General features: G+C 46.2%; 3 protein-coding genes across 9 annotated transcripts in view; 1 reads left to right on the forward strand and 2 right to left on the reverse strand.

The window, feature by feature from the left end:
- The window catches only part of GSN (gelsolin), a 36,087-nt gene extending 23,226 nt beyond the window's left edge, over nucleotides 1-12,861 (forward strand). For all 3 annotated transcript variants that reach the window (XM_039327098.1, XM_039327097.1, XM_039327096.1), the window contains exons 9-17: nucleotides 1,035-1,250; nucleotides 3,502-3,635; nucleotides 7,763-7,853; nucleotides 9,150-9,320; nucleotides 9,864-10,038; nucleotides 10,225-10,349; nucleotides 11,254-11,331; nucleotides 11,511-11,571; nucleotides 12,435-12,861. In XM_039327098.1, coding sequence (XP_039183032.1) covers nucleotides 1,035-1,250; nucleotides 3,502-3,635; nucleotides 7,763-7,853; nucleotides 9,150-9,320; nucleotides 9,864-10,038; nucleotides 10,225-10,349; nucleotides 11,254-11,331; nucleotides 11,511-11,571; nucleotides 12,435-12,604 — 1,221 coding nt within the window. In that variant the 3' untranslated portion in view covers nucleotides 12,605-12,861. The remainder of the gene's footprint in view (nucleotides 1-1,034; nucleotides 1,251-3,501; nucleotides 3,636-7,762; nucleotides 7,854-9,149; nucleotides 9,321-9,863; nucleotides 10,039-10,224; nucleotides 10,350-11,253; nucleotides 11,332-11,510; nucleotides 11,572-12,434) is intronic.
- LOC120300725 (stomatin-like) lies at nucleotides 12,541-19,069 on the reverse strand. 3 transcript variants are annotated; one of them, XM_039327100.1, is made up of 7 exons: nucleotides 18,798-19,066; nucleotides 18,232-18,332; nucleotides 17,747-17,819; nucleotides 17,205-17,287; nucleotides 15,185-15,388; nucleotides 14,744-14,824; nucleotides 12,541-14,103 (listed from the first exon to the last, which is right to left on the reverse strand). In XM_039327100.1, exons 1-7 carry the CDS (start codon nucleotides 18,850-18,852, stop codon nucleotides 13,957-13,959), a joined length of 744 nt encoding a protein of 247 aa, XP_039183034.1. In that variant the 5' UTR covers nucleotides 18,853-19,066; the 3' UTR covers nucleotides 12,541-13,956. The 3 variants fall into 3 exon arrangements, with proteins under 3 accessions (XP_039183034.1, XP_039183033.1, XP_039183035.1); XM_039327099.1 differs by having other exon boundaries at nucleotides 18,232-19,064; XM_039327101.1 differs by having other exon boundaries at nucleotides 13,936-14,103; nucleotides 14,736-14,824; nucleotides 18,232-19,069.
- A 952-nt stretch (nucleotides 19,070-20,021) lies between these two features.
- LOC120300727 (stomatin-like) lies at nucleotides 20,022-27,450 on the reverse strand. 3 transcript variants are annotated; one of them, XM_039327102.1, is made up of 7 exons: nucleotides 27,125-27,450; nucleotides 24,343-24,446; nucleotides 23,772-23,844; nucleotides 23,598-23,680; nucleotides 22,826-23,029; nucleotides 21,387-21,521; nucleotides 20,022-20,875 (listed from the first exon to the last, which is right to left on the reverse strand). In XM_039327102.1, the coding sequence occupies exons 1-7, from the start codon at nucleotides 27,177-27,179 to the stop codon at nucleotides 20,681-20,683; spliced, it is 849 nt and encodes a 282-aa protein (XP_039183036.1). In that variant the 5' UTR covers nucleotides 27,180-27,450; the 3' UTR covers nucleotides 20,022-20,680. The 3 variants fall into 3 exon arrangements, with proteins under 3 accessions (XP_039183036.1, XP_039183039.1, XP_039183037.1); XM_039327105.1 differs by having other exon boundaries at nucleotides 24,343-24,830; nucleotides 27,125-27,447; XM_039327103.1 differs by lacking the exon at nucleotides 27,125-27,450 and adding an exon at nucleotides 24,649-25,742.
- Nucleotides 27,451-27,771: the final 321 nt, after the last annotated feature.

Below are 27,771 nucleotides of genomic sequence, written 5' to 3' on the forward strand. Positions count from 1 at the left end.
ATTATCTAAAGCTCACCTTCTGCTAGACAGTGAAATTTAGGATCTGTGGAAAATGCTTGCCTGTTGGGATTCTGTTAGGACTTGTTAGCCCCAGGAAAATCAGAAAATCCAGATAGTTCAAATGGGTGTAAAGATTGATCGCGAGCTTAAGCTCTCTTCAAGAATCTGAGCTACTAACGGTCAAAGCAAATTGGCGGTGGACAAGAGTGAAAGGAATTCAAGGAGGGCTGGACTCAGATCTCTTGTGGGCACAAAGGGACTTGAGACTGATGGCACGTTTGACCCCTCCCTCGGGCTTAGCCTGGTCATCTCCTACCCCACCTGGGAATTCCAGAATTAGAGGCTGGATTGAGAAGTAAAACCAAACATCTTCCATACTGTTGGATGTAAACATAGAGTTACGGGGTGTCAAAAGTCCAGTGTTTAGCTTATCTATAGAAAAGAATTGGACCATAAGAAAGGCTGAGCGCCAAAGAATGGAGGCCTTTGAACTCTGGTGCTGGAGAAGGCTCCTGCGAGTCCCCTGGACTGCAAGGCGATCAAACTGGTCAGTCCTAGAGGAGATCAACCCCGACTGCTCTTTAGAAGGCCAGATCCTGAAGTTGAAACTCAAGTACTTTGGCCACCTAATGAGAAGGAAGGACTCACTGGAGAAGAGCCTGATGCTGGGAAAGATGGAGGGCAAGAGAAGAAGGGGACGACAGAAAAGGAGGTGGCTGGATGGAGTCACCAGCAGTAGGCGTGAGCCTCAATGGACTTCAGAAGATGGTAGAGGACAGGAAGGCCTGGAGGAACGTTGTCCATGGGGTCACGATGGGTCAGACACGACTTCGCAACTAACAACAATAGAAAATAATATTTGTAGCTCAGGATTGAACTGTGCGCTCCTTGGTGCCCTGGTTGTTTTCTTGCAGACATCTCATTACCCAGCTAGGTAACCTCATCAGAATGGTCCCACCAATAGGGGCAGTGCACGCCACTTGTACATAAAATGAGAGCAGACCCTTGATGCTTAGGGTTTTCTTTCGTCTCAGGTCCAGGTCCTCCCAGAGGGTGGGGAGACTCCTCTGTTCAAGCAATTCTTCAAGAACTGGCGCGACAGAGACCAGACAGAGGGACTGGGGGTGGCCTATGTCTCTGGCCATGTGGCCAAAATTGAGCAGATACCTTTTGACGCGGCCACCCTGCACACCTCGCCAACAATGGCAGCCCAACACGGAATGGAAGACGACGGCACTGGAGAAAAACAGGTAAGGAAGTCTAGGAGACTGGAGGGGCAGAGTAGCTACTCTTTGGGCTAAAGAGTTAGGTGTATTAGCGAACAGCCTGGATCTCGGGCCCAAAGAATGAAAAACAGAAGTAGGAAAAATCGTAAAAGCAGAAAATGTAACAATCCAGTCGGATGGACGGATGCCGCGATCTGTGTCTATCCAGGTTTGCACACTACAGTGGACCGATGTCTGCGGAGAGTCTCAACTCTCCAGATTGCCCACGGTTGTCCCCAAAGGTGCTTTTTTCTCGCTTCGTTCCCTTACAAACATTTCGCTTCTCCTTCCAGAAGCTTCTTCAGTTCGCTGTAAGCTGGACTGCGAACTGAAGAAGCTTCTTGGAGGAGAAGAGAAACCTTTTCAAGGAAAACAAAAACAAAACAAGGAAGTCCAGTTTCCTTTTGAAAAGGCCCTTCGGGACTACAACGGACGAGTTTGCTTAATGCGCCAAACCCAAAGCAGCCACATTTACAGCTCAGCCCAATGGGGCGCATTCTGCTCAATCTAATATCAACCTATAAAGGAGAATATTTGTAGCTGGGGGTTGAAATGAGGGGTCCTTGGTGTTCTCTGAGCTGGGTGGTTTTCTGGCAGACGTTTCGTGACCCAAACTAGGTCACACATCATCCCTTCTCATGAGTACTGATGATGTTACCTAGTTCGGGTCATGAAACGCTTGTCAGAAAACAAGCAAACTCAGAGAGCACCAGGGACCCCTAATATCAACCTGTTAGCTGAGATGCAGGACGTCCATAAGTTGACCCCGACAGAAAAAGAGAGAGGGGCTTACGGTATGTATAAGTCCATCTCCCAACCAGTTCCTAGAACTACATTTCCCAGAAATCCAAGCCAGGCTAGGCTAGTCCCTTAGGAGCACTGTCGAGGAGTCATCCGCAGCTTCTGAGTTTCTCCACTAGGCGACACTATGGGGCCTTGTACGAAGAATGTGAACCAAACTTTGTGGTGAGGGCAGAGTAGGGAAAGGGTTTATGAAAAGCAGCTCATTCCATGCAATTATTTCCGTCTGTTTGTATCTCTGCTGGAGCTACTTCAGTAAGGTTCAGAAGGGGAAATGACTGGGGTTTAATACTCAGGACTAGGCGGTGTGGCATGGCGATGGTGTTGGACGTGCACCTGGGAAGTTTAGATTCCTGTCCCTCCTCAACCATGGAAGCTCCTTGGGAGACTTTGGCCAATGCTGTCTTTCTCTGTCTCTGTCTTTCTCTCTTTTTCTCTTTCTTTTCTCTCTTTCTCTTTGTTTCTGTCTTTCTCTTTCTTTTTTCTCTCTTTCTCTTTCTCTTTCTTTCTGTCTCTAGCTGTCTCTGTCTTTCTCCTTCTCTCTTTTTCTCTTTCTGTCTGGCTGTCTATTTCTCTGTCTCTGTCTTTCTCTTTCTCTCTTTTTCTATTTTTCTTTCTCTCTGTCTGTCTCTGTCTTTCTCTTTCTCTCTTTTTTTCTTTCTGTCTCTGGCTGTCTGTCTCTTTCTCTGTCTCTTTCTTTCTGTCTGGCTGTCTATTTTTTTCTCTGTCTCTGTCTTTCTCTTTTTTCCTATTTTTCTTTCTGTCTGTCTCTGTCTTTCTCTTTCTCTCTTTTTCTATTTTTCCTTCTCTGTCTTTCTCTTTCTCTTTTTCTTTCTGTCTCTGTCTGTCTCTTTCTCTGTCTCTCTTTCTCTTTCTTTCTGTCTGGCTGTCTATTTCTTTCTCTGTCTCTGTCTTTCTCTCTTTTTCTCTTTTTCTTTCTCTCTGTCTGTCTCTCTTTCTCTTCTTTCTGTCTCTGGCTGTCTGTCTCTTTCTCTGTCTCTGTCTCTCTTTCTCTTTCTGTCTCTGCCTATCTCTGTCTCTCAAACAAATGCACCTCACGCGGGGGAAGCAGAATGGATGATGCCTTCAGTTCCTGCCCCAAAAGCAGCCTAAGAAACTAACAAATAAATACATGAGCTACCTGAAGAACAGGGAAAAAAACAATAATGAAGTTCTGGCCTCCCCCTTTCTCCTCCAGTAGCTGTTTGAAACTCAGAGGAGACAACAGAGAGGAGAAGCAGCCTGGTTCCTTCCTCATTAACTCCAAAAGTTCTGGTTTGTGGAACGGCACTTGCTTTCCTCCAATGAAATCTCGAGAGGGTGTGCTGCACAACTGCTTACAAAACACACAACCGCCCCCCCCCCTTTCCCCATTTTCTGTTCTGCTTCTCCAATTGACCTGACCGGTTTTTGTCCCTTTCTCCTCTTTTTGCAGATCTGGAGAATAGAAGGCTCTGCTAAAGTTCCTGTAAATCCTGCAACTTATGGCCAATTCTACGGGGGAGACAGTTATATCATCTTGTACAATTACAGGCATGGGAGCAAGCAGGGAAAGATCATTTATACGTGGTAAGACAGCTTCTACTTGAAGTACGGCCAAGGGAGAATAAGGGTTAGGTCACCATGAACTCGTAGAGCAAAATGGACATCGCCAACAAACTCGGAGTGCTTGGGTATGGTTAGGAGGGCACTGACCTTTGTAGGCTGCCCTATCTTTTTTCTTTTTTGTAAAAAGGTTTTATTTTCAATTTTACAATACATTACATTCTTAAAAATACTTCAGATAAAAAATAAAACAAATGGATACACACCACTGTCGGTATTGCTCACCCATTTCCCCCCAAACCGCATCCACCCTCTAACCAACTTGCCTCTTTTCCTCTTCTTCCTCTTCCTCACTCACCCCCTCTCTTACTTCCTCAACCTTCCTACTTGCTTCTCACCTTCTGCTATCTTCTAGCTCCAGATGCAGTCCAAGGGAAATGTAGGCTGCCCTATCTATGTTTCCTGGTAACCCATACCCAAGCACTCCGAGTTTGTTGGCGATGTCCATTTTGCTCTATGAGTTCATGGTGTCCTAACCCTAACCCTAAGTGGAATTTTCCTCCAATGGATTTTCCCATGTATTTTACCAGGAAACGTAGATAGCGCAGGCTACAAAGGTCAGTGCCCTCCTAACCATACCCAAGCACTCCGAGTTTGTTGGCAATGTCCATTTTGCTCTATGAGTTCATGGTGACCTAACCCTAACCCTAAGTGGAATTTTCCTCCAATGGGATTTTCCCATGTATTTTACCAGGAAACGTAGATAGCGCAGGCTACAAAGGTCAGTGCCCTCCTAAGCATACCCAAGCACTCCGAGTTTGTTGGCGATGTCCGTTTTGCTCTATGAGTTCATGGTGACCTAACCCTAACCCTAAGTGGAATTTTCCTCCAATGGATTTTCCCATGTATTTTACCAGGAAACGTAGATAGCGCAGGCTACAAAGGTCAGTGCCCTCCTAACCATACCCAAGCACTCCGAGTTTGTTGGCGATGTCATTTTGCTCTATGAGTTCATGGTGACCTAACCCTAACCCTAAGTGGAATTTCCTCCAATGGATTTTCCCATGTGGAATAGATTCAGTGCCCTCCTAACCATACCCAAGCACTCCGAGTTTGTTGGAGATGTCCATTTTGCTCTATGAGTTCATGGTGACCTAACCCTAACCCTAAGTGGAATTTTCCTCCAATGGGATTTTCCCATGTATTTTACCAGGAAACGTAGATAGCGCAGGCTACAAAGGTCAGTGCCCTCCTAAGCATACCCAAGCACTCCGAGTTTGTTGGCGAGGTCCATTTTGCTCTATGAGTTCATGGTGACCTAACCCTAACCCTAAGTGGAATTTTCCTCCAATGGGATTTTCCCATGTATTTTACCAGGAAACGTAGATAGCGCAGCCTACAAAGGTCAGTGCCCTCCTAACCATACCCAAGCACTCCGAGTTTGTTGGCAATGTCCATTTTGCTCTATGAGTTCATGGTGACCTACCCTAACCCTAAGTGGATTTCCCCCAATGGGATTTTCCCATGTATTTACCAGGAAACGTAGAAAGGCAGGCTACAAAGGTCAGTGCCCTCCTAACCATACCCAAGCACTCCGAGTTTATTGGCGATGTCCATTTTGCTCTATGAGTTCATGGTGACCTAACCCTAACCCTAAGTGGAATTTTCCTCCAATGGGATTTTCCCATGTATTTTACCAGGAAACGTAGATAGCGCAGCCTACAAAGGTCAGTGCCCTCCTAACCATACCCAAGCACTCCGAGTTTGTTGGCGATGTCCATTTTGCTCTATGAGTTCATGGTGACCTAACCCTAACCCTAAGTGGAATTTTCCTCCAATGGGATTTTCCCATGTATTTTACCAGGAAACGTAGATAGCGCAGGCTACAAAGGTCAGTGCCCTCCTAAGCATACCCAAGCACTCCGAGTTTGTTGGCGATGTCCGTTTTGCTCTATGAGTTCATGGTGACCTAACCCTAACCCTAAGTGGAATTTTCCTCCAATGGATTTTCCCATGTATTTTACCAGGAAACGTAGATAGCGCAGGCTACAAAGGTCAGTGCCCTCCTAACCATACCCAAGCACTCCGAGTTTATTGGCGATGTCCATTTTGCTCTATGAGTTCATGGTGACCTAACCCTAACCCTAAGTGGAATTTTCCTCCAATGGGATTTTCCCATGTATTTTACCAGGAAACGTAGATAGCGCAGGCTACAAAGATCAGTGCCCTCCTAACCATACCCAAGCACTCCGAGTTTGTTGGCGATGTCCATTTTGCTCTATGAGTTCATGGTGACCTAACCCTAACCCTAAGTGGAATTTTCCTCCAATGGGATTTTCCCATGTATTTTACCAGGAAACGTAGATAGGGCAGGCTACAAAGGTCAGTGCCCTCCTAACCATACCCAAGCACTCCGAGTTTGTTGGCGATGTCCATTTTGCTCTACGAGTTCATGGTGACCTAACCCTAACCCTAAGTGGAATTTTCCTCCAATGGGATTTTCCCATGTATTTTACCAGGAAACGTAGATAGCGCAGCTACAAAGGTCAGTGCCCTCCTAAGCATACCCAAGCACTCCGAGTTTGTTGGCGATGTCCATTTTGCTCTAGAGTTCATGGTGACCTAACCCTAACCCTAAGTGGAATTTTCCTCCAATGGGATTTTCCCATGTATTTTACCAGGAAACGTAGATAGGCTAGAAAGGTCAGTGCTTCCTAACCATACCCAAGCACTCCGAGTTTGTTGGCGATGTCCATTTTGCTCTATGAGTTCATGGTGACCTAACCCTAACCCTAAGTGGAATTTTCCTCCAATGGGATTTTCCCATGTATTTTACCAGGAAACGTAGATAGCGCAGGCTACAAAGGTCAGTGCCCTCCTAACCATACCCAAGCACTCCGAGTTTGTTGGCGATGTCCAATTTGCTCTATGAGTTCATGGTGACCTAACCCTAACCCTAAGTGGAATTTTCCTCCAATGGGATTTTCCCATGTATTTTACCAGGAAACGTAGATAGCGCAGGCTACAAAGGTCAGTGCCCTCCTAACCATACCCAAGCACTCCGAGTTTGTTGGCGATGTCCATTTTGCTCTATGAGTTCATGGTGACCTAACCCTAACCCTAAGTGGAATTTTCCTCCAATGGGATTTTCCCATGTATTTTACCAGGAAACGTAGATAGCGCAGGCTACAAAGGTCAGTGCCCTCCTAACCATACCCAAGCACTCCGAGTTTGTTGGCGATGTCCATTTTGCTCTATGAGTTCATGGTGACCTAACCCTAACCCTAAGTGGAATTTTCCTCCAATGGGATTTTCCCATGTATTTTACCAGGAAACGTAGATAGCGCAGGCTACAAAGGTCAGTGCCCTCCTAAGCATACCCAAGCACTCCGAGTTTGTTGGCGATGTCCGTTTTGCTCTATGAGTTCATGGTGACCTAACCCTAACCCTAAGTGGAATTTTCCTCCAATGGATTTTCCCATGTATTTTACCAGGAAACGTAGATAGCGCAGGCTACAAAGGTCAGTGCCCTCCTAACCATACCCAAGCACTCCGAGTTTGTTGGCGATGTCCATTTTGCTCTATGAGTTCATGGTGACCTAACCCTAACCCTAAGTGGAATTTTCCTCCAATGGGATTTTCCCATGTATTTTACCAGGAAACGTAGATAGGCAGGCTACAAAGGTCAGTGCCCTCCTAACCATACCCAAGCACTCCGAGTTTGTTGGCGATGTCCATTTTGCTCTACGAGTTCATGGTGACCTAACCCTAACCCTAAGTGGAATTTTCCTCCAATGGGATTTTCCCATGTATTTTACCAGGAAACGTAGATAGCGCAGGCTAAAAAGGTCAGTGCCCTCCTAACCATACCCAAGCACTCCGAGTTTGTTGGAGATGTCCATTTTGCTCTATGAGTTCATGGTGACCTAACCCTAACCCTAAGTGGAATTTTCCTCCAATGGGATTTTCCCATGTATTTTACCAGGAAACATAGATAGTGCAGCCTACAAAGATCAGTGGCTTCCTAACCATACCCAAGCACTCCGAGTTTCCTTTTGGGAAAGTGTGTTTTGGACAGCAGCCGCGACCTGGATGATGGAGAATCTCCATAAACATTTACCCATTTGCAAGTTTTTTTTTCTTCTTCCCAGGCAGGGTGCAGATTCCACTCAAGATGAGATCACCACCTCAGCTTTTCTTACTGTCCAGCTGGATGAACAGCTGGGAGGCACAGCCGTGCAGGTAATAAGAAAGCTTACCCTTCTTGAGGTGGGCACGCACTGAAGGATAGAAGGTGGAGGAGAACCAATGAGACCATCGATCAGAGGGAACCACATCAGAGGCCCAAGTAGAGAAAGGGACAAGATGCAGAATGGATGTTTTGGATAAGGCAGACCTTCTGCAGCATTCTTTGGTCAAGAGAAGAGGAAGAAAGAGATAAAGGATCAACATAGATTTGTGCTGTCTTAAGTGCTTCAAAAAGATCCAGGTCTTCCATTCAAGCGTGACTAAGATGCTGGGGGGAAATCTGAAAGATGAACAAGTTATTCCCCAGAGAGCTCAACAAACTGGGCTGAAACCTGGTATCCTCAGACAAAAGAAACATGGGGGAGAGAGAAAATGAATAAAAAAAGGTCACCTGCACATGATTTTAGTCCTCGCTTCGGCTTTAAAATAGATCCTTAATTTGATAGAGGAGAATATCTGTAGCTCAGAGTTGAAGGTTCTCTTCCGAGCTTGGTGGTTTTCTGGCAGAGCTTTCATTGATGATGGTTACTGAATGTCCTGACGATGTTACCTAATTTGGTAATGAAACGTCTGCCAGAAAAGCACCCAGCTCAGAGAGCACCAAGGACTCCAGAACTTCAACTTTTCTCTATTCTCTTCAGTTTCTGCCTTGTCTGAGTTGGTGGTTCTTCCTGCCAAGTTCTTTTCACTCTATCAAGGAATTACCAAGAGAGAAAACCCTACTTCTTTTGAGCACTGATGATGTTACCTAGTTGGGTCATGAAACGTCTGCAAGAAAACAGCCAAGCTCAGAGAGCATCAAGGACCCCACAGTCCTCCTCCTCTTCCTCCGCTTCCTGCTCCTCCTCCCCTTCCTCCTCCTCCTCCTCCCCCATTCCTTTCTAATACTGATAATGTTACCTAGTTGGGTCATGAAACGTCTGCAAGAAAACCACCAAGCTCAGAGAGCACCAAGGACCCCACAGTCTCCTCCTCTTCCTGCTCCTCTTCCTCGTCCTCTCCCACCTCCCCTTCCTCCTCCTCCTCCTCCCCCATTCCTTTCTAGCACTGATGATGTTACCTAGTGGGGTCATGAAACATCTGCAAGAAAACTACCAAGCTCAGAGAGCACTCAGGACCTCTCAGATCCTTCATCTGTTTGATAATTTATTTATTTATTTATTTATGAGACTTATATACCGTTTTAAGTGCAATAAATATGCATTTCCACAATTTTCATGATCTCCTGTTCCCCAAACCTTTCTTATCTTGAAGACTGACCCTGTTATTTTTTTTTTTCTTCCTTGGTAGAAACGAGTGGTCCAGGGCAAAGAGCCCCCTCACCTCATGAGCATCTTTGATGGGAAACCATTAATCATATTCCAAGGAGGCACCTCCAGAGAAGGTGGTCAGACCAGCCCGGCACCAACACGGCTCTTCCAAGTTCGTTCCAGCACATCTGGTGCAACCCGGGCCATTGAGGTACCTGACTTAAAATATGAAATTTGAGGACAAGAAAAACCAGTGACCAATCAAACTGAGCCAAAAATGGCACCTATCTTGCATCTGAGTCTTGGTAGGAGTTAATCCCAGGATGTGTGTCAGATCTGCCATGACTTAAACTTCTAAATAGAAACTCCATTGGTTGAGAAAGTAAAGTTTATTAGAGATCAAATGTATTGCAGTAGTGTAAAGCCAGGACTGAGAATCGCATGGCCAAATCCCTAAGTTCTACTTTTCCCTCCCTTATCTCATTGCCCACCCCAGTATCACGAATCAGGTTCACGCAGAATGTTTTCATAACAGTCACTCCAAGCGTAGTTTGATAGGTAACTGCCTCCTTCTTCCAGCTGGGTGACCTTGAGGCAGCGTCTCAAGGACATACAGCAGTTACTTCCGCTTCCCCAAGCATTCTCCCCTTCATTCCGCCTTCCCACGGTTTATGGCAGTCTGTCGCCACATAGCTGCGAAGCACAAGCAAGCATCCGTAGCAGCTGACACAACGTCCTCTTCGTATTTTTACAGATCAGCCCGGCTGCTAAAGAACTGAATTCCAATGATGTCTTTGTCTTGAAGACCCCAACAACTGCTTATGTCTGGGTGGGCCAGGGAGCCAGCAACACCGAAAAATCAGGAGCTCAGGAGCTGTTGAATGTTTTGGGAGCACAGGCAACTCAGGTTGCAGAAGGCCGAGAGCCAGGTTTGAAATGCATGTCTGAAATTAAAAGTCGGGTTTACGCCTCAGGCTAAAGAGAAGGTGGTTTCTTCAGTTGTGGTTCAGCATAACGTGTGAATCCACACTGATCTTTCACCCCAAGCCCACCTTTTCTCATGAGAGGAAGCACTGACCAAGAAGCTTCACTCAGGCTCTTGGTCTGTTTTGCAGAAAGTTTCTGGGAAGCTCTCGGCGGAAGGGCTGCGTACCGCACCTCCCCACGGCTGAAGGATAAAAAGATGGACGCTCACCCCCCTCGCCTCTTTGCCTGCTCCAACAAGAGTGGACGCTTCACCGTGAGTAGCTGAAGCCTAACTTGGTTGGCAGGTTAACACACATCCTTAACAACCAGTTAACAACATAGCTTAACACCCATGGGGCTAACTCAGGGGTCTTCAAACTTGGCCCTCCCAGAATTCCTTAACCTTAGCTGGCTGAGGAATTCTGGGAGTTGAAGTTGAAGTCCACAAGTCATGAAGGGGCCATAGTTCCCCCATGCTGGCTGAGGAATTCTGGGAGTTGAAGTCCACGAGTCATGAAGGGGCCATAGTTCCCCCATGCTGGCTGAGGAATTCTGGGAGTTGAAGTCCACAAGTCATGAAGGGGCCATAGTTCCCCCATGCTGGCTGAGGAATTCTGGGAGTTGAAGTCCACAAGTCATGAAGGGGCCATAGTTCCCCCATGATGGCTCAGGAATTCTGGGGGAAGTCATAAAAGGGCCAGGTTTGAAGACCCCCGGGCTAACTCAACAATCCCTGTGATTCCCGTAACAACTGTAGCAAGAAAGGTTGTAAAAACTCATTTAACAACTATCTCGCTTAGCAATAAAAAATTTTTTTGGCTCAGTGATGGTCGTAAAACAAGGAAGATCAGTACTAGTTCCAAATGTTTTTAAAAAATAAGTCTTTAAATAATGGCAGCCCCTTTCTCAGAAGCATTTGGTCATTAAAGAAGACGACATGTTGAATGGGACAGAGGCTACTCTGGTGTTATTTGGACATAACCAAAAGAGAATTTGTGTCCTGTGGAGTTGGGTGGCCAATAGATTTAAAACAATCAAATAATTGATAGTTATTCATCAATATAAATCAGTGAAAACTCTTGAGAATTCAGAGAAAGACCTGATTTTCAACTACCTGGTCAGAGAGCTAAGCCTTAACCTTATTGTTTTAAAGACATTTTCCATTTCAAACTTCTTAGATTGAAGAAGTACCCGGAGAGTTGACTCAAGATGACTTGGCAACAGATGACGTAATGCTTTTAGACACCTGGGACCAGGTAAGTGCCCCACTCATTAATAAATGGAGGGTGATGGGGGGGGTTGGGGGTGGGGTGGGAGAGGGGGATTATTTTATTGTAAAACTGTAAAAATTTTCAATAAAAAAAAAATGGAATTATCTCTGCTCGGTACCGTAAAAAAGCACCTGTATCACGTCAATTTGGCTTTTCCTTCAAAGGTCTTTGTGTGGGTTGGGAAAGATGCCCATGAAGAGGAGAAGACAGAATCCCAAACATCAGGTGAGTTGATCACTCCTCAATCTTTCACATCATCCAACTCTTCGTTGGCAGCTCAGCATCTCAGCATTCTCCAAGCTGGTGGGTTGGTTTCATTACCAGGCTAGGCAACATCTTTAGTGGAGTTCAGGAGGTGTCAATGTTGGTGTTCTTCTGTTTATAAGGGTTTCAGGTGTGGGGGTGTCAAGTGAGGGTCTTGTGATGGGTCAGATGTGATGGGGATCTTGTGATGGTCAGGTCAGGTCATTGGGAGGTGACCTGCTGGTGAAGGGGCTTGTGTGGGTTGGTTAAGTGTCAGTGCTGTCTCTGGTTGGCTGTGCAGTTGATTTAGATTCTGAGGGCTCTGTAGGGTAGTTGTAGGTTGATGTGTCTGTTGAGGGAATGGCTGGTGGAGTGCCGGTTCATCGCCCAATGACCCTGACTTGATGTAACTTCCCCATCACAAGACCCATCACTGGTGAATCACACCTGGCCCATTACAAGACCCTCACTTCACACCAGTGCTGGAATTCAAATACCCGAACAACCGGTTTTCTTATTCGATGCAGGCCTGGCCTTTCAAGGCCTAGAACGGACTTCTGGAAGTGGCATCCACGCACTTCCGGTGGGCCGTTCTAGGCCCAGAAGGCCTCCTCCAGCCCTCAGAAGCCTAGAACGGACTTCCGGAAGTGTCATCCATGTACTTCCGGTGGGCCATTCTAGGTCTGGGAGGCCTCCTCCAGGCCTCTGAGGCCTAGACTGGACTTCTGGAAGCCAGCCAGTTCTCCGAATTCAGCAAAATTTAGCTACCCGAGCTGCAGATAGTCGCCACTCTTCCAGCACTCATGGTTTCTGTGCTGCTTTTCTCCCGGTTGCATCTTTTACAGCACGGAGATACATTGAGACCGACCCTGCCAACCGCGACCGGCGGACACCCATCACCCTCATCCGACAAGGGTTCGAACCTCCTACCTTCACTGGCTGGTTCCTGGGCTGGGAGGATGATTATTGGAACGTGGATCCTTTGGAGAGGGCTTTGGCAGAGCTGGCTGTGTGACGAGAGAAATCTCTCCCTTTTTTTATTATTATTATTATTACTGGGAAGGAGAAAAAGTGTGCGGCTTTCGAAGGTCTCCTTCCATCTCCTACAGGCACTTTTTTTTAAAATAATAATAATAATTAAAATTAACAAATAGCTCCAGAAGCTGATCAGTAGCTGAGGCAAGTCCACGAACTGTATTGTTTTGACCCCTTGCTGCTGCTTTGAAGAAGAAAAAAAGGCCTTTAATAAAGCTTGTATAGAATCAGTAAAAAGGCTTGCCAGTTTTGGGGTGCTTTGGAAGAGAAGTCATCGTTCTTATGTTTTAGCCTCCAGCCCCCTAATCATACGAAAAATGGTTATAGGAATTGGGTATGTCTGGTCTAATGAAAAGAAGCAGTTTTCCAATATTTGAGGGGCTCCTACAAAGACAGGTGTGTGTGTGTCAAACTCTTTTCCAAAGCACCAAAAGGCAGGACGAGAAACAATGGATGAGTGAGGAGAGAAGAAATCTAGAACCAAGGAGATATTTCCTAATCATGAGAACAATCAAGCAATGGAATGATTTGCCTTCAAAAATTTTGGGTGCTCCATCACCCACAATGTTTTCAGAAAAGAGACTGGACCATCATTTGTGTGAAATGGTCTAGGTTCTTCTGTTCGAGCAAGGGTTAGACTAGACTAGAAGACCTCCAAGGTCCCTTCCTACACTATTATTCTATGTTCTAAGTATTGGGGTTGACATCTTGGTCTCCAAAGGGCCTTCCCCGTTCCCATCTCAGGCTAAGAGACATGGATGTTGGCCAAAAGAGAACATAGAATCACAGGCTTGGAAAGGACCTTGGAGGTCTTCTTGTCCAACCCCCTGCTCAAGCAAGACACTCTATACCATTCTGAATAAATGGATATCCAGTCTCTTCTTGAAAACCTCCAGTGATGGAGCACCCACCACTTCTGGAGGTGCTTCAATCAGAGTGCCCTTCAAGGAAGTTGTGCAATTGTTGCCCCTTCGGTTGTACGAACTCATGCCAGTCTATTCACCAAACCATGAAGAAACCATGGTTCCTGAACCGATCCTTTTGCTAACAAGTTCCCTTCCAGGAGCCACCTCAAGCATCCATAAGCTCTGAACTCACCATCGCAGGGAACTAGCTGCCAAGGTGATCCCTGTCTTTAAATTTTATTGGTATTGTGGGGAAGGGAGAACAATAGAAACAATATCGAACCTTAAAAACAAACAAACAAATACATCTATCCCTGTATCTTCCTTGGGTTCTGGAGGACCCCAGCTTCTTGCCAAAGCAGCCTGCGTTCTGGAGAAGCAGCTTCTGTTGATGGCTTCCTTCTCAATACTTTTCCGCTTAGCTTGGTTAACTAAAGATAATAGTGGAGATGTGTGGGCTAGGATGAGCATTGTCTGCCTTCAAGCAACGGAGTTGGATGGAGACAGGAGAATCTTGAAGGAAGATAGAAACTTCTTTCAGTGGTTGTGGCGTCACACTCCTTGGGGAGACAACCTAGAAGGAAGGAGACCACTGTGAGGATTGGTTGCAGAGTGACTTTTCCATCACCTGTCATGGTTCCGACAGACGAAACTCTTCAAAGAACTTCGAGGCATTGTTTTCCTTAAAGAATCTTTATTCGAGTAACATAGCTTCGGCAGGTACATAGGTGAAGCCAAAATCTGAATTCCTCTCCCCTGAACACATAGTATCTAGCGCAATTCCCTCCTCTAATTAACAGTCATAAGTCACATTCTTCAATTAGTTTGAAATGCAGGCTTTCCCTCCAGTTCTCCAACCTGCCATTTCTTATCACTTCTTATTTTAAAAAAACTTGATTCTCAACTACTGCAATATTGTTGTGTCTAACTAACTACCATACACATTCCTCTCCCCACTCTGAGAGTAAAACAAAGTAAAGGGAAATGGCTGTATCTCCATATGTTGTCAAAGCAAGAACATCCGATGTTAGCAGCGTTGACATCACCGTGGTAACCCCCGCCCTACTTAGCTAAGTTACAACTGACTAAATCTGCCCGGTGTATTGAGATAGAAATCCGTACAGTTGGTAGGTGTGGAGGATAGAAACCCAAACAAGGGCATTGTAGGTTAAGAGCGAAGAATAAACCCAATATCTTCACACTGACCCTCTTACATTTACTTGTGTCTTCACATTCTTGATCTCCACATGCTCCACCTTGACTCCCCAGTCACGTGTGATGTTGTCTAGCAGGACCTGGTGAAAAAAAGTACAGAGATGTGGATTATAGGTGACAGCATAGCAGTCTTCCAATATTTGAGGTGCTGCCACAAAGAAGAGGAGGGGGGTCAACCTATTCTCCAAAGCACCTCAAGACAACACAAGAAGCAACGGATGGAAACTCATCAAGGAGAGAAGCAACCTAGAACTAAGGAGGAACTTCCTAACAGTGAGAATAATTCATCAGTGGAACAGCTTTTCTCCAGAGGTTGTGGGTGCACGAACACTGGAAGTTTATAAAAAGAGATTGGACAAACATTTGTCTGAAATGGTATAGGTTCTCCTCCGAAGTAACTCCACATGTTGTTCTGTGTGCTTTGGCCCTGGTGGGTGTACCTGGATCTCTTTGGCAATTTTTTCTCTGTCGGAGATGAGGTGGGAGAGGGTTTGAGCCCCAAGTGTGTTCTTCATGATGGCTTTGGCTAAAAGGTTGGTGGCAGCATCCACATCGGAGATTTTGGTTACGGCAAGGAAGGCATCTTGGACGCGGTAATAAATTACCCCGTCGACATCAATGATCAGGGGGTCCTTAGTAAAAATCTGCAAGGAGAGACGGAATGGAGGAGGATCATCTTTATCTAATCATCTCGCCATCATCTTAATTACTCACAAACCATATCATTGCTCGGACATGGATTTGTAAGTGTAGGCAGTCCTCACCTTACTACCGTTCATTTAGTGACGGTTCGAAGTTACAATGGAGCTGAGGAAAAGGACTTTGGACCATATTTCACACTGAACAACCGTTTCAGCATCCCCACATCGAAATTCTGAGGCTCGGCAACTGACTTACATTTATGACGGTCGCGGTGCCCCGTGATCCCCTTCTGCGATCCACTTAACCACCGTGTTAATAACAACTGCAGTGTTTCACTTAACAACTGCTGTAAAATGGGCCGAACTCACTTAACAACACAAATTCCGACCTCTGTTTTTGTCGCAAGTCAAGGGCTACATGTAATTTGATTTGGGGGAGAAACACAGTTTTTCCTGCTGACCACATTTCATTTTATTTCTCCCCTTTGTGCTGCTGCCCATCTCAAATAATGACTCCCGGCTTGCTTTAACCCTGGTTTAAATAAGCCAGGACAGCCTGGTTCACATATTGTATTACTTTAGAAACCACAGCGGTCAATTTCATGCGACGTGTGAAATCTAAACCAAATAACCGCAGGGCACATGAACACCCATGTGTGGATCCCGCCTTTCTCTTGCTTTCCCAGAAATTTCCACCGTGCTCCCAAAATCGAAAGATCAGCCTTAAGCCGAGCTTTGCAAAAGGATGAGCCGCTGCTTATAAAAAGAGAGGTAAATGTCACTGAAGGAAAAAAAAAAAGAACAGAAACACAAAGGAGAGAGGATGGAAAGACATCGTTGGAGAAATTCGACAGCAGCAAACTTAATTGGCTTAAAGATTATTAGATTTCCAGACAGTTAAACTTGAGTCAGCTGGACCAGCATACGTAATCTATTTAACAATGATTAGATTTACGGGCAGTTAGTCCTGAATCAGCTTTAAAAAACAGTTGCTGTGTCTTAAGGGAAGGGTCAGGCAGTGAATCTGGAAGAAACTCAAGATTGAACAGAGGGCCTCCTGCTGGAGCAGAGGGCTGGACTAGAAGACCTTCAAGGTCCCTTCCATCTCTATTCTATTCTATCCTATTCTATTCTATTCCATTCCATTCTATTCTGTATTCCAATATATTCTATTCTATTCCATTCCATTCCTTAATTCTATTCTATTCTATTCTTATTCCATATTCTATTCTATTCTATATTCTTATTCCTATTCTATTCCATATTCTATTCTGTTCTGTTCTGTTCTGTTCTAGTTCAGTTTTCACTCTAGACCACTTTGCCGCACTAAACTACAGGAGCCTATTAAACCTCCAGTGGAAAATGTAGTATTAATATCTGCACCACCCAACTCTCAGCGATTCTGGGTGCTTCACAAATTAAGCAATAAATAACACAGGGATTAAAATCCAAGATGTCCCCAAACTAGACTACCATCAATTGTAGTATACAATGGGAGACCCAAAATTGCAAACAACTTTTAAACCAAAGGATGGCCAGCTTGAGACTCCCTGGGCAACATGAGAGATAGATAGATAGATAGATAGATAGATAGATAGATAGATAGATAGATAGATAGATAGATAGAGGTAGGTAGATTAGATAGGTAGGTAGGTAAGTAGATGATGGATGGATAGATAGATAGATAGATAGACAGACAGACAGACAGACATATGATATGATAGATATGATCGACAGATAGATCGAGGGAGAGGGAGAGAGAGAGAGAGAGTCTGTAACATTTGATCCTCATAACCAAACAGTGAAAAGAAACACTCACTTCCTGGAAGGGCAATTCTATTGCTTTTGTCCTCATGTCGACTTTGGTAAGACTGTCCGTGCAGGGCAGAATGAAATAAACCCCTTTGGGAAAAGAAATGACATTGCCATCAAAATAAAAACTACACATCCACTTCAAACCCACGAAACAAATCAACCACACGGTGAAGGAAACATCTCAGGTGCCTCATCCTTTTTGTTAGTTCTAAGAAAAACCGTCAACTGGGACTCTGCAGACTGAAAAACATGAGCAGCTTCTAGGGCCTATAAGGGCCCTGTTTCTCAACCTTAGCAACTTTAAGATAGGTGGACTTCAACTCCCACAATTCCCCCCGGTTGGCTGGGGAATTCTGGGAATATCTTAAAGTCACCAAAATCGTGGAATGTTGCTAATTTCACCCACCCTCAGAAAAAAATAAAAGAGAGGCATTCTAAAATAAAATAAAAAAATAAAATATCCGCACCATGCCCCCCAAAGGGGAAGAAGAATTAACTGTGAGAATTTAGCCCAATGCACACCAAGGCTTCATACGAACTACTCACCTGCTCCTTTTCCGACATTTTTCCGTGCATGTCCGAACCTCATGATGACGGGTTCTTCGTATTCGGTAACAACCTGAAACAAGGTATCCCCCTGCAAGTTTCAGCCTAATTTTGTACTCCATTTGTAACATCCCAAACGGAAACATAACACAGGGCAGAATGTAAAAAAGGAGAGAGAGAGAGAGAGAGAGGGAGGGAGGGAGAGAAAGAGAGAGGGAGGGAGAGAGAAAGAGAGAGGGAGGGAGAGAGAGAGAGAAAGAGAGGGAGGGAAAGAGAGAGGGAGAGAGGGAGGGAGGGAGAAAGAGAGAGGGAGGGAGAGAAAGAGAAAGAGAGAGGGAGAGAGAGAGAGAGAGAGAGAGAGAGAGAGACTATTAAAACAGGTTAACAAGTGCAAATGGGATGTGAAAAGCGTGAACTTTTTGAAATTGACTGATGCAGAGTTTATCAATGCCAAGGGCGTCCAAGTATTATTCATTTTATTTTACCTGTAAGCAGAACCAGATCGAAACGGGAAAAGTCATGAGGAGGCATAGAACTGACAAGATCAGCAGGAACAATTCTCCTCGTGCCAAATTATCTTCTGGATCTTTGCAGAGGGGTGGGGGAGTGGGGAAGAAAGGGGGAAGAGAAAAGAAAAACGTGGTTTTTGCAATCTGGATGCAACGGTCATCTTCACAAAACCCTGAAGGGTGCTTGGTGCTCTCTGAGCTGGGCGGTTTCCTTGCAGACGTTTCATGGCCCAAACTTGGTAACATTATCAGTGCTAGAAGGGAGTGGGGTTTATTGAGTAGAAGAAGAGGAGGACTGTAGGGTCTTTGGTGCTTTCGGAGTTTGCTGGGTTTCTTGCACACGTTTCATGACCCAACTAGGTCACATGATCAGTGCTGGAAGGGAATGAGATTTGTGGAATAGAGGAGGCGGCTGAGGACTGTGGGGTCCTTGGTGCTCCCTGAATTGGGTTCCTGTCCTCCCCCTCGCCGCCTTTATGCAAAAGTAATAATCTCCTCCCCCCGGAATGAGTCTCTGCCCCGCCGCTCTCTTTGGTCCTTGCCTTGCAACGTGTCGGACCCCTCCGATTCCTCTGGCTTCTTCAGAGACACCGACATGCTTCGCCTTGCTCTGGTCGCTCCGGAGGCGCTCAGAGAAGCCCACCCGCCCGTGCGTTCTGGCAGCCCCTCCCCGGCTGTGGACGCGCCGTGGGCGGCGGTTGCTGGGCTGCTAACGCTCGAGTCTGGCGTTCCTCGCTTCTCTCCTCCAGCCGGCTCCAGCTTGCGCCTTTACGCGCGGGGGGCTCTCCAAGCGCGCCCGACGCCCCTTCCCCGCTTTTGCCACCGGCCGAAGTAAGGTGAAACCCCGCGGCGGAGAGAATATTTGCAGCTCAGGGTTGAACTCCGGGGTCCTTGGCTGTCGCTGAGCAGGCTTGTTTTCTTGCAGACGTTTCATTACCGAACTAGGGAACATCCTCAGTGTTCGAAAGGAATGGGATTTGCGAAGAGGAGGAGGAGGATTGTGGGGTCCTTGGTGCTCTTTGAGCTTGGTGGTGTTCTTGCAGATATTTTATTACCCAACTAGGTCATGTCAGTGCTGGAAGCCAACCTCATTCCCTTCCAGCACTGATGACGTTACCTAGCTGGGTAATGAAACATCTGCAAGAAAACAACCCAGCTCAGAGAGCACCAAGGATTGCTCAACCCCGTGGTGTTTGGCAGCAAACTCAGGAGCCCCCAACGGTGCCCTGGCAGAGGTGAGCATCTGGTAAATTGCACGCCAAGGGTGCCATTCTGGAAAAACCAGTCTATGTTCTTATGGAAGAGTGGCACAGACCAGGATTAAGAACAGGGTGGTGCTGGCGCTAAGCCAATCTCCGTTCGTTGTTTAGGCTTAGCATGGGAATCCAGCAACGGTGGTTTCCCATCGCTTGCATCAACATTGTTGATTGAGACGTCCATGGTGAACCAGGGGATGGGATAATGTGAAGGACCTCTTTTTAACAGAAAAAGAACAGCTGGAAGGGACCTTGGAGGTCTTCTAGTCCAACCCCCTGCTCAGGCAGGAAACCTTATACCATTTCAGACAAGTGGCTGTCCAATCTCTTGTTAAAAACTTTCAGTGATGGAGCATCCACAACTTCTGGAGGAAGGTCATTCCACTGGTTAATTGTTCCCACTGTCAGGAAATTCCACCTTAGTTCCAGGTTGCTTCTCTCCTTGTTTAGTTTCTACCCGTGGTTTCTTGTCCTGCCTTCAGGTGATCATATTAACAACCATGTTATCAATTTAACAACTACAGCAATTCCCGTAGCAAACACAGCAAGAAAAATCGTAAAATGGGGCAAACATCACTTAACAAATGTCTCACTTCGCAAGCCTAAATTCTGGGGTAAAATTGTGATCATAAGGGGTCATTGAGGACTATAGCTGCATTTGATGCAAGCACCCACTGAATTGAGGGAGGGAATGAAGAAAAGAGTCGGGCATCCAAAATGGTTGACTTTCCGTTGTTGAGTCTACTCTGTGTTGACATTTTGGTCACCTTCGTGCAAAAGTTGAAAAAAAATAGATCTTGTACAACAGTGGTCCCAAACCTCTGGGCGACAGCCCAGAACTGGACCGTGGCTTATTCGGAACCAGGCCGCACAATGGCGGGCTGGCATACACACGAGCAACTTGATTTACCAAAGTTGAGTTGTGCATGCATGTGTGTGCGAGCCTCCCAATGCTTGTGCAAATTGAGCTGAGCGCGTGCGCACTGCCCCGCAACTCGTGCGGTCCGCTTCCCCTCTCTCTCCCCCAACCCCAGCCGGGCCACCAAGCTGCAAAGCCGAGGACGGTTGTTGTACAGGCACCTCTGTGTAATGTGCACGCAGGTTTTTATTCAAAGGGCTTGGAGAAGGAAAGCAGCTGTTGTCTCTTTCTTTTTTCTTCCTCACCGCAGCTACTGCTTCGGAGGGATAAAACCGTGCAATATGTCTAAAGGAAGAGGGAAGATGATGGTGGAATTCTTCTCCGCAGCGATGGTGGTCAGAGTTTGCAGGTAGCGAAGCTGCAGTGCGGCCGGGTTTTCGCAGATGATGGCTGCGGCCTTCTGCAGAGCCCGTGAGGCGTTCATTTCGCCCTCCGCTGCGATCACCTGGAAGGCAGGAGGCCGAATAAAAAAACCAGGTTAGTGGGATTTGTGGCGCTGGTTTCTCTAACCACTTTGTTAAACCAGGCACAGTTGGCTGGGTTCGACCACCCCAGCCTGGATGCCCGAGCCCTGATAGGTGATTGAGCTAAAATCCATCTTCTCATTCAGCCCGAATTCTGAATCTGAATAATTGTCTCCTCTTTCTTCTGTTCTCCCAAATCTGATGCATTTATTTATTTGATTTTTATCCCACTTTTATTATTGCTTATGAGAAGTAAGGCGGCAAACGTGTCTTAAATCCTTCTTCCTCTCTTTATTTTCCACACTAGAACAAACCTGTGGTTGACTGAAAAAGAGTCCTTGGCCCAAAGTCACCCAGCCGGCTTTCATATCTAAGAGGTGACTAGAACTCACCATCTCCTGGTGATGGGCCCAAAGTCACCCAGCTGGCTTTCACTGGAAATTGTCCCCCCATTTCTAGACCCCCTCCCACAAAAAAAGCATCATTTCCCACCTTGGCCCTGGCTTCGCGAGCAGCTTCGGCTTCAGCCGCCATGGCTCTTTGAAGCTGGAAGGGTAACTTGACATCCTTGATCTCCACAAGCTCCACTTTTATGCCCCAGTCGTCCGTGGCCTTGTCCAGGGTGATCTTTGAAAAAGAAAGAAAGAAAGAAAGAAAGAAAGAAAGAAAGAAAGAAAGAAAGAAAGAAAGAAAGAAAGAAAGAAAGAAGGAAGGAAGTTCTCTGTGTTTTTCATACACTTACGACCATTACAGGTCGTAAAATGGGGGCAAAGCTCATTGAGCAACCTTCTCGATTAACAACATCAATTTTGGGCTCAGCTTGGTCTTTTGTCAGAGGCCCCCCTGCAATTTGGGAATTAGCCAACCGCCGATAGTCATTGATTGAGAAGGACAATAAGTAAATCTTTACCAAAAAAACCCCCAAAACAATCAGCCAGAACTTTCAGAGGATTTCTTAACTGGTGATTGGCGTTACACGTTGTGAGCATAGCTTCCTTTGCCGGTGGTGACATGCGTGGCATCAGGGAAAACGTTTTGCACAGTTTGATCCCCGCAGGCTGAGACTTGCAGTTGTTGCATTGGTGCAACACACTTGTCTAAGCAAGTAAGTTAAAGGATTGATTTGCAAAGTCCTGGCTCCCTCCCTTGGTCGGTGTTAGTGTTCTTCTGCTTCCTAGATTAGATCAGATCAGATCGGATAACATTTATTGTCATTTTTTCCCTGTGGGCACTATGATGTAGCCTGGTACCCAAACTAGTTCACAAGCTCAGAGAACGAACCCTCCACCCTCATCCATCACCTGAGCTACAGATATTCATAGACATGTCCAGGAAATCACAAAGAATGAACTCAACTGGAAGGGAACTTTATTATTTTTGGATACCACGCCACAATTTGACCTTGCTGGAATTGGGTGTGTCTAGTTTGATGAAGAGAAGGACTTGGGGTGACATGCTAGCAGTGTTCCAATATCTCAGGGGCTGCCCCAAAGTCCAGCTATTCTCCAAAGTGCCTGAAGGCAGGACAAGAAGCAATGGATGGAAACTCATCAAGGAAAGAAGCAACCTGGAATTCAGGAGAAACTTCCTGACAGGGAGAACAATTAACCAGTGGAACCACCTGCCTCCAGAAGCGGTGAATGCTCCAACACTGGAAGTTTTTAAGAAGAGACTGGACAGCCATTTGTCTGAGATGGTGTAGGGTTTCCTGCCTGAGCAGGGGGTTGGACTAGAAGATTTCCAACGTTCTGTTCTATTCTATTCTGTTCCGTTCTGTTCTGCTCTGCTCTGCTCTGCTCTGCTCTGCTCTACTCTACTCTACTCTACTCTACTCTACTCTACTCTATTCTATTCTATTCTATTCTATTCTATTCTTGTTTTGTTCTGAATCTCCCCCAAAGACGCCACGGGTAGCTGGGGCTTTCTCAAACCTGCATGCTCTGGGCGATCTCCTCTCGGTCGGAGAGAATCTGAGCCAGGTCTTTGGTTCCCAAGATGTTCCTCAAGGTGGTTTGAGCCAGGAGCCGAGTGGCCGGGTCTGTGTAAAGCACGTTGGCGACGGAAAGAATAGCATTCCAAACCCGGTAATAAACGACGCCGTCCACCATGATCGTCACTGAATCTTTGGTAAGAATCTAGAAGAGGAGAGCGACGGAAAACGAGCAAAAAGCAAACGCATATCGGCACCCAAAGGCAGGGCCCGTGCTTCTTCACCAGCAGGAACCTAGCCTTCCCCTAATCTATGAAAATTGCACTTAAAAAGAAAAAGTACAGGTAATCCTCAACTTACAACTCATTTAGTGACCAAAGTTACAACGGCAGTGAAAAAAAAAGATTTATGACTGGTTTTCACACTGACGACCATTTGCACCATCCCCACCTGACCCAAATCGGGATACTTGGCCTCTTGGTACCTATTTATGACGGTTGCACATCCCCGGGCTCACGTGATCGAAATTCAGAAGCTTGGCAACTGACTCACATTGATGACGGTCGCAGGGTCCCGGATAGTTCACGTGATATCCCCTTTTGCGATTCACTTAACCGCCGTGTGACTAACTTAAGGGCTGCATTGATTCGCTTAACGACAGTGGCAAGAGAGGTTGTAAAATGGAGCCAACCCACTTGACAAACGTCACGCTTAGCAAGAGAAATGTTGGGCTGTTGTGGTCATAAGTTGGGGACTGCCCGTGGGGTACTTACTTCCTGGGGAGATATATCAAACGATATGGTCCGCATATCCACCTTGACCGCATAATCTAGGAGAGGCAAAATAAAATAGACTCCTGCGGGAGAACAAAAATTAGGATCTTTAGAGAAGTTTAAAGAACAAGACAGGGAAAGTGAGCAGCAAGGGGGGGGGAAGAAGTATCTTACCAGGACCTTTGGACCCTCCTTTTCGTATATGGCCCAGCCTAAAAATGACCACTCGTTCATATTGCATAACCACCTACAATGGAAAGATAGACACAGTTTCACTCCTTGCTGGATGTGTTCACTTTTCTGGCCCTGATAGTGCAGCTTTTATAATGTTCAACCCTGCCTACTGTGTATGGTATGGCAGAGTAAGTTGTAAGTTTCATCGAGGGAGGGAAGAAGGGAGGGAGAAGAGAGAGAGAGAAGGAAGGAAAGAAGGAAGGAAGGAGAGAGAGAGAAAAAGAAAGAAGGAAGGAAAGAAAAAAGAAAGAAAGAAAGAAAAAGAAGGAAGGAAGAAAGGAAGGAAGGAAGGAAGGAAGGAAGGAAGGAAGGAAGGAAGGAAGGAAAAGGAGTTAGGGAGGGAAGGAAGGAAGGAAGGAAGGAAGGAGAGAGACAGAAGGAAGGAAGGAAGGAAGGAAGGAAGGAAGGAAGGAAGGAAGGAAGGAAGGAAGGAAGGAAAGAAAGATAATTAGGGAGGGAAGGAAGGAAGGAAAATAGATCAAATCTTAGAATTCCAAGGCTCTATCATTACCTCTATGCACATCCAGATGGTTATGGGGAAGGTTAAAATTACAAAAATATACATTAGGATAATGAGGATCCATTCACACGGTCCGTAGCTTTCCTCAAAGTTCCCTGAAAGAAAGAAAAATGAACATAAAACCGTGAACACCACCCCTATTGTCTTTTGCTTTGAACAACAACTACATGCTCGCCCTGACGGCAAGGTCTGAGCGCTCCTTCCTGGCTTTCCACCATGTTTAAAGTCCCGCTCAGGAGCAAATGGGCCGGTCACATGAAGCAGGACGAAGGAGAAATAGAAGATGAAGAAAATAACCTCTCAAAGACTCTCGCAAGGCAGCCTCAGCTGAGATTCAACCAAACTAAGGAATGAGATGCTTGCTCTGAACCCGGCGGGGCCAGTTCGAAACAAAAATTCCACTCCCCTGGAAACATAAAATACTGTTTCGCCTCTTTAAACCACGAGGCCGAATTTCCTGTCCTGAATTAGCTGGGAAGCTGAAAGAGAAGGAGAAGAATTGGTAGGCAGAGTGACATGTCCCTCGTGTTATTATTAAAAAGAAAAATAAAGAATTGTGACATAAATGTCCTTTTAGCCTTAAGGCTGCCAGTGCAATGGAGGTGTCCATGTCTTGTTCTCTTTGTTGTGCTTTTGAGCCATCCTTGTCTCCTGCAGGCAAGCCCTTGCAGTTGACTTGGCAAGATCTCCCACATGGTTTGCCGTTGCCGGCTTCCTAGGGCTGAGAGAAAGTGGCTGGCCCAAGGTCACCAGGCTGCCTTGGTATCTCAGGCGAGACTCGAACTCTCATTCTCCTCGTTTCTAGCCCAGGGTCTGAAAACCACTACAACCAAACCGGTTCTTCACCTTTGCTGTCTGAAATAAACTATTCATTTCCTGTCTACAAACTTCTGGCACGCTTTCAAATTTTCTGTCCCCCCCCCCCCTCCAGCCAAGCATTGCTTTATCCTGTTTCACAGAAAAAGCCACAATCCACCGTGTGATTGTGATATGCTGACATAGCCTTAGCCATGGCCACGTTTGTGCAACACGCTAAACCCAGCAACCTGATTGTGGTTGTGTGTGTTTTTCCCCCCTCTCTAGTGTTTATCTGCAAGTGCAGGAAACGCCCTGATTGAAATATCCCCTCAAATTGTGCAGTTGAGACGTGTTTCCTGGCTTTGTCGGCTCTGACTGCTTATACATGCCAGTCCTGTTTTTTAAATATAGAATTGCAACCTCCACCTATTTTCAGAGGGTGATAACAGAGGCATAAAATTGGGATTCTATCCGTGGGGTCACCAGCTTTCTAGGATCACCACGATGTAAAAAAAGAACTTGAAACTCTAGAAAGAGTACAGAGAAGAGCAACAAAGATGATTAGGGGACTGGAGGCTAAAACATATGAAGAACGGTTGCTGGAATTGGGTACGTCTAGTTTAATGAAGAGAAGGACGAGGGGGGACATGATAGCAGTCTTCCAATATCTCAGGGGCGGCCACAAAGAAGAGGGAGTCAAGGAAGGCAGGACAAGAAGCAACAGATGGAAACTCATCAAGGAGAGAATCAACCTGGAATTAAGGAGAAACAATTAGAACAATTAACCAGTGGAACAACTTGCCTCCAGAAGCGGTGAATACTCCAACACTGGAAGTTTTTAAGAAGTTGTGATTGCTCCAACACTGGAAATTTTTAAGACGAGATTGGACAGTCATTTGTCTGAAATGGGATAGGGTTTCCTGCCTGAGCAGGGGGTTGGACTAGATGACTCCTTCCAACTTTACTATTATTATTATTATTATTACCTCCCTTGAGCCTAATCGACCAAAATTGTTCAGCTCGATGGCAGCTAATCAATCGATCAAAATTGTTTGATTTGATGGCACACAATCAATCGAACTCATAGGATTGATTTGATAGCCCATAAGCAATCAATCAGTTATCAATCAAATGCAGGTGATTGGTTGCATAGCACACAAAGCTTCAATCAAATGGTTTGATTAATTTGATAGCACATAATCAAACTCATAGGATTGATTTGATAGCACACAATCAATCAGACTCATAGGATTGACTTGATAACCCCTAAACAATCAAATGAGTTTGATCTGATAGCTTATGATCAATCAAACTCAATAGGATTGATTTCATAGCACACAAAGCATCAATCAAATGGTTTGATTGACTTGAGAGCACACACTCCATCAAACAAACAAACAAATGACTTTGATTGATTTGATGACACATCATTAATCAAAATTGGCTGATTGACTCAGCAGTACAAAATCAATCAATCAAAACTGATGAGCACATAACCAACTAATCAGACTTGATGGCACATAATCGGCCAAACAAAATAGTTTGATTAAGTCGACAGTACATAACCAAACAAATACGCTTGATGGATGTAAGAACCAGCTAAAGAAGTATCGTTGTGCCGGTGTAGTAACGGTGGAAATAAAGTCATAAATGATGGCGAAAAAGGCGGATGCATTTTTATATTTCCAGATGCCCTCTGTGCATGCTCAGAGGATCTACTTAGCAGTAGTACCCCGGGTCCCAATGGAATCGGCCAAGCTGAGCTTGCCTGCCAGGGAGACTTAAGTTCACGCCTCATCCCCCCTCAAGAATTGGCTTATGCTTTTAGATCCCCTCGAGTGGCGGCGCTCTGCACTGGCTCAGGAGCTCGCCGCGCCAATCCGCAGGTTAGGGAAGCTGCCATTTGGAAATCGAGGCAGCTAGGAAAGAGCAGCGGGGGCACAACCAAGCCCCGAGGCGGGTCGGTGGGTCTCACCGTCCAATTTCAGACCGTCTGGATTCCTCCGAGTGCCCCTTTCCATGTCGCCCATCAGCCCCACGGCGCTGTTGCCCAGGTTGGCGGACGGGACGGGCAGCAACAGAAACGGGGACTCCGCGCGGGACCCCGGCCGTTGGCGGCTGCGGCTCCATGGCTCGCGCGGCGCGGATTCCAACCTCTATGGCGCTCTGCTCTCTCGGCCAAGCCTCTGGGGGCATCCTGACGACCCTCCCAGGCACCTCGGGCTTGGCTCGCTTGGGCTTCTTTGGCAACTTCAGGGCTGCGAGTTGCGTCGATGTGCTCCCTCCCCCCTCCCCCTTCCTTCCTTCCTTCCTTCCTTCCTTCCTTCCTTCCTTCCATTCTCCCTCTCTTCCCATCTCCTTTCTTCCTTCCCTTCCTTCTATCTTCCTTCCATCCTCCCTCTCTTCCCATCTCCTTCCTTCCTTCCCTCCCTCCCTCCCGTCTTCCTTCCATCCTTCCTCTCTCTTCCCATCTCTTTCCTTTCCTCCCTCCCTCCCCTCCTGTCTTCCTTCCTCCCTCTCTTCCCATCTTCTTTCCTTCTTTCCTCCCTCCTTCCCTCCCTTTTTCATCTCCTTCCTTCCTTCCTTCCTTCCTTCCTTCCTTCCTTCCTTCCTTCCTTCCTC

Source organism: Crotalus tigris, unplaced genomic scaffold, assembly GCF_016545835.1.
Source record: "Crotalus tigris isolate CLP2741 ecotype Arizona unplaced genomic scaffold, ASM1654583v1 scf7180000024350.909852, whole genome shotgun sequence".
Classification (NCBI taxonomy): Eukaryota; Metazoa; Chordata; class Lepidosauria; order Squamata; family Viperidae; genus Crotalus; species Crotalus tigris.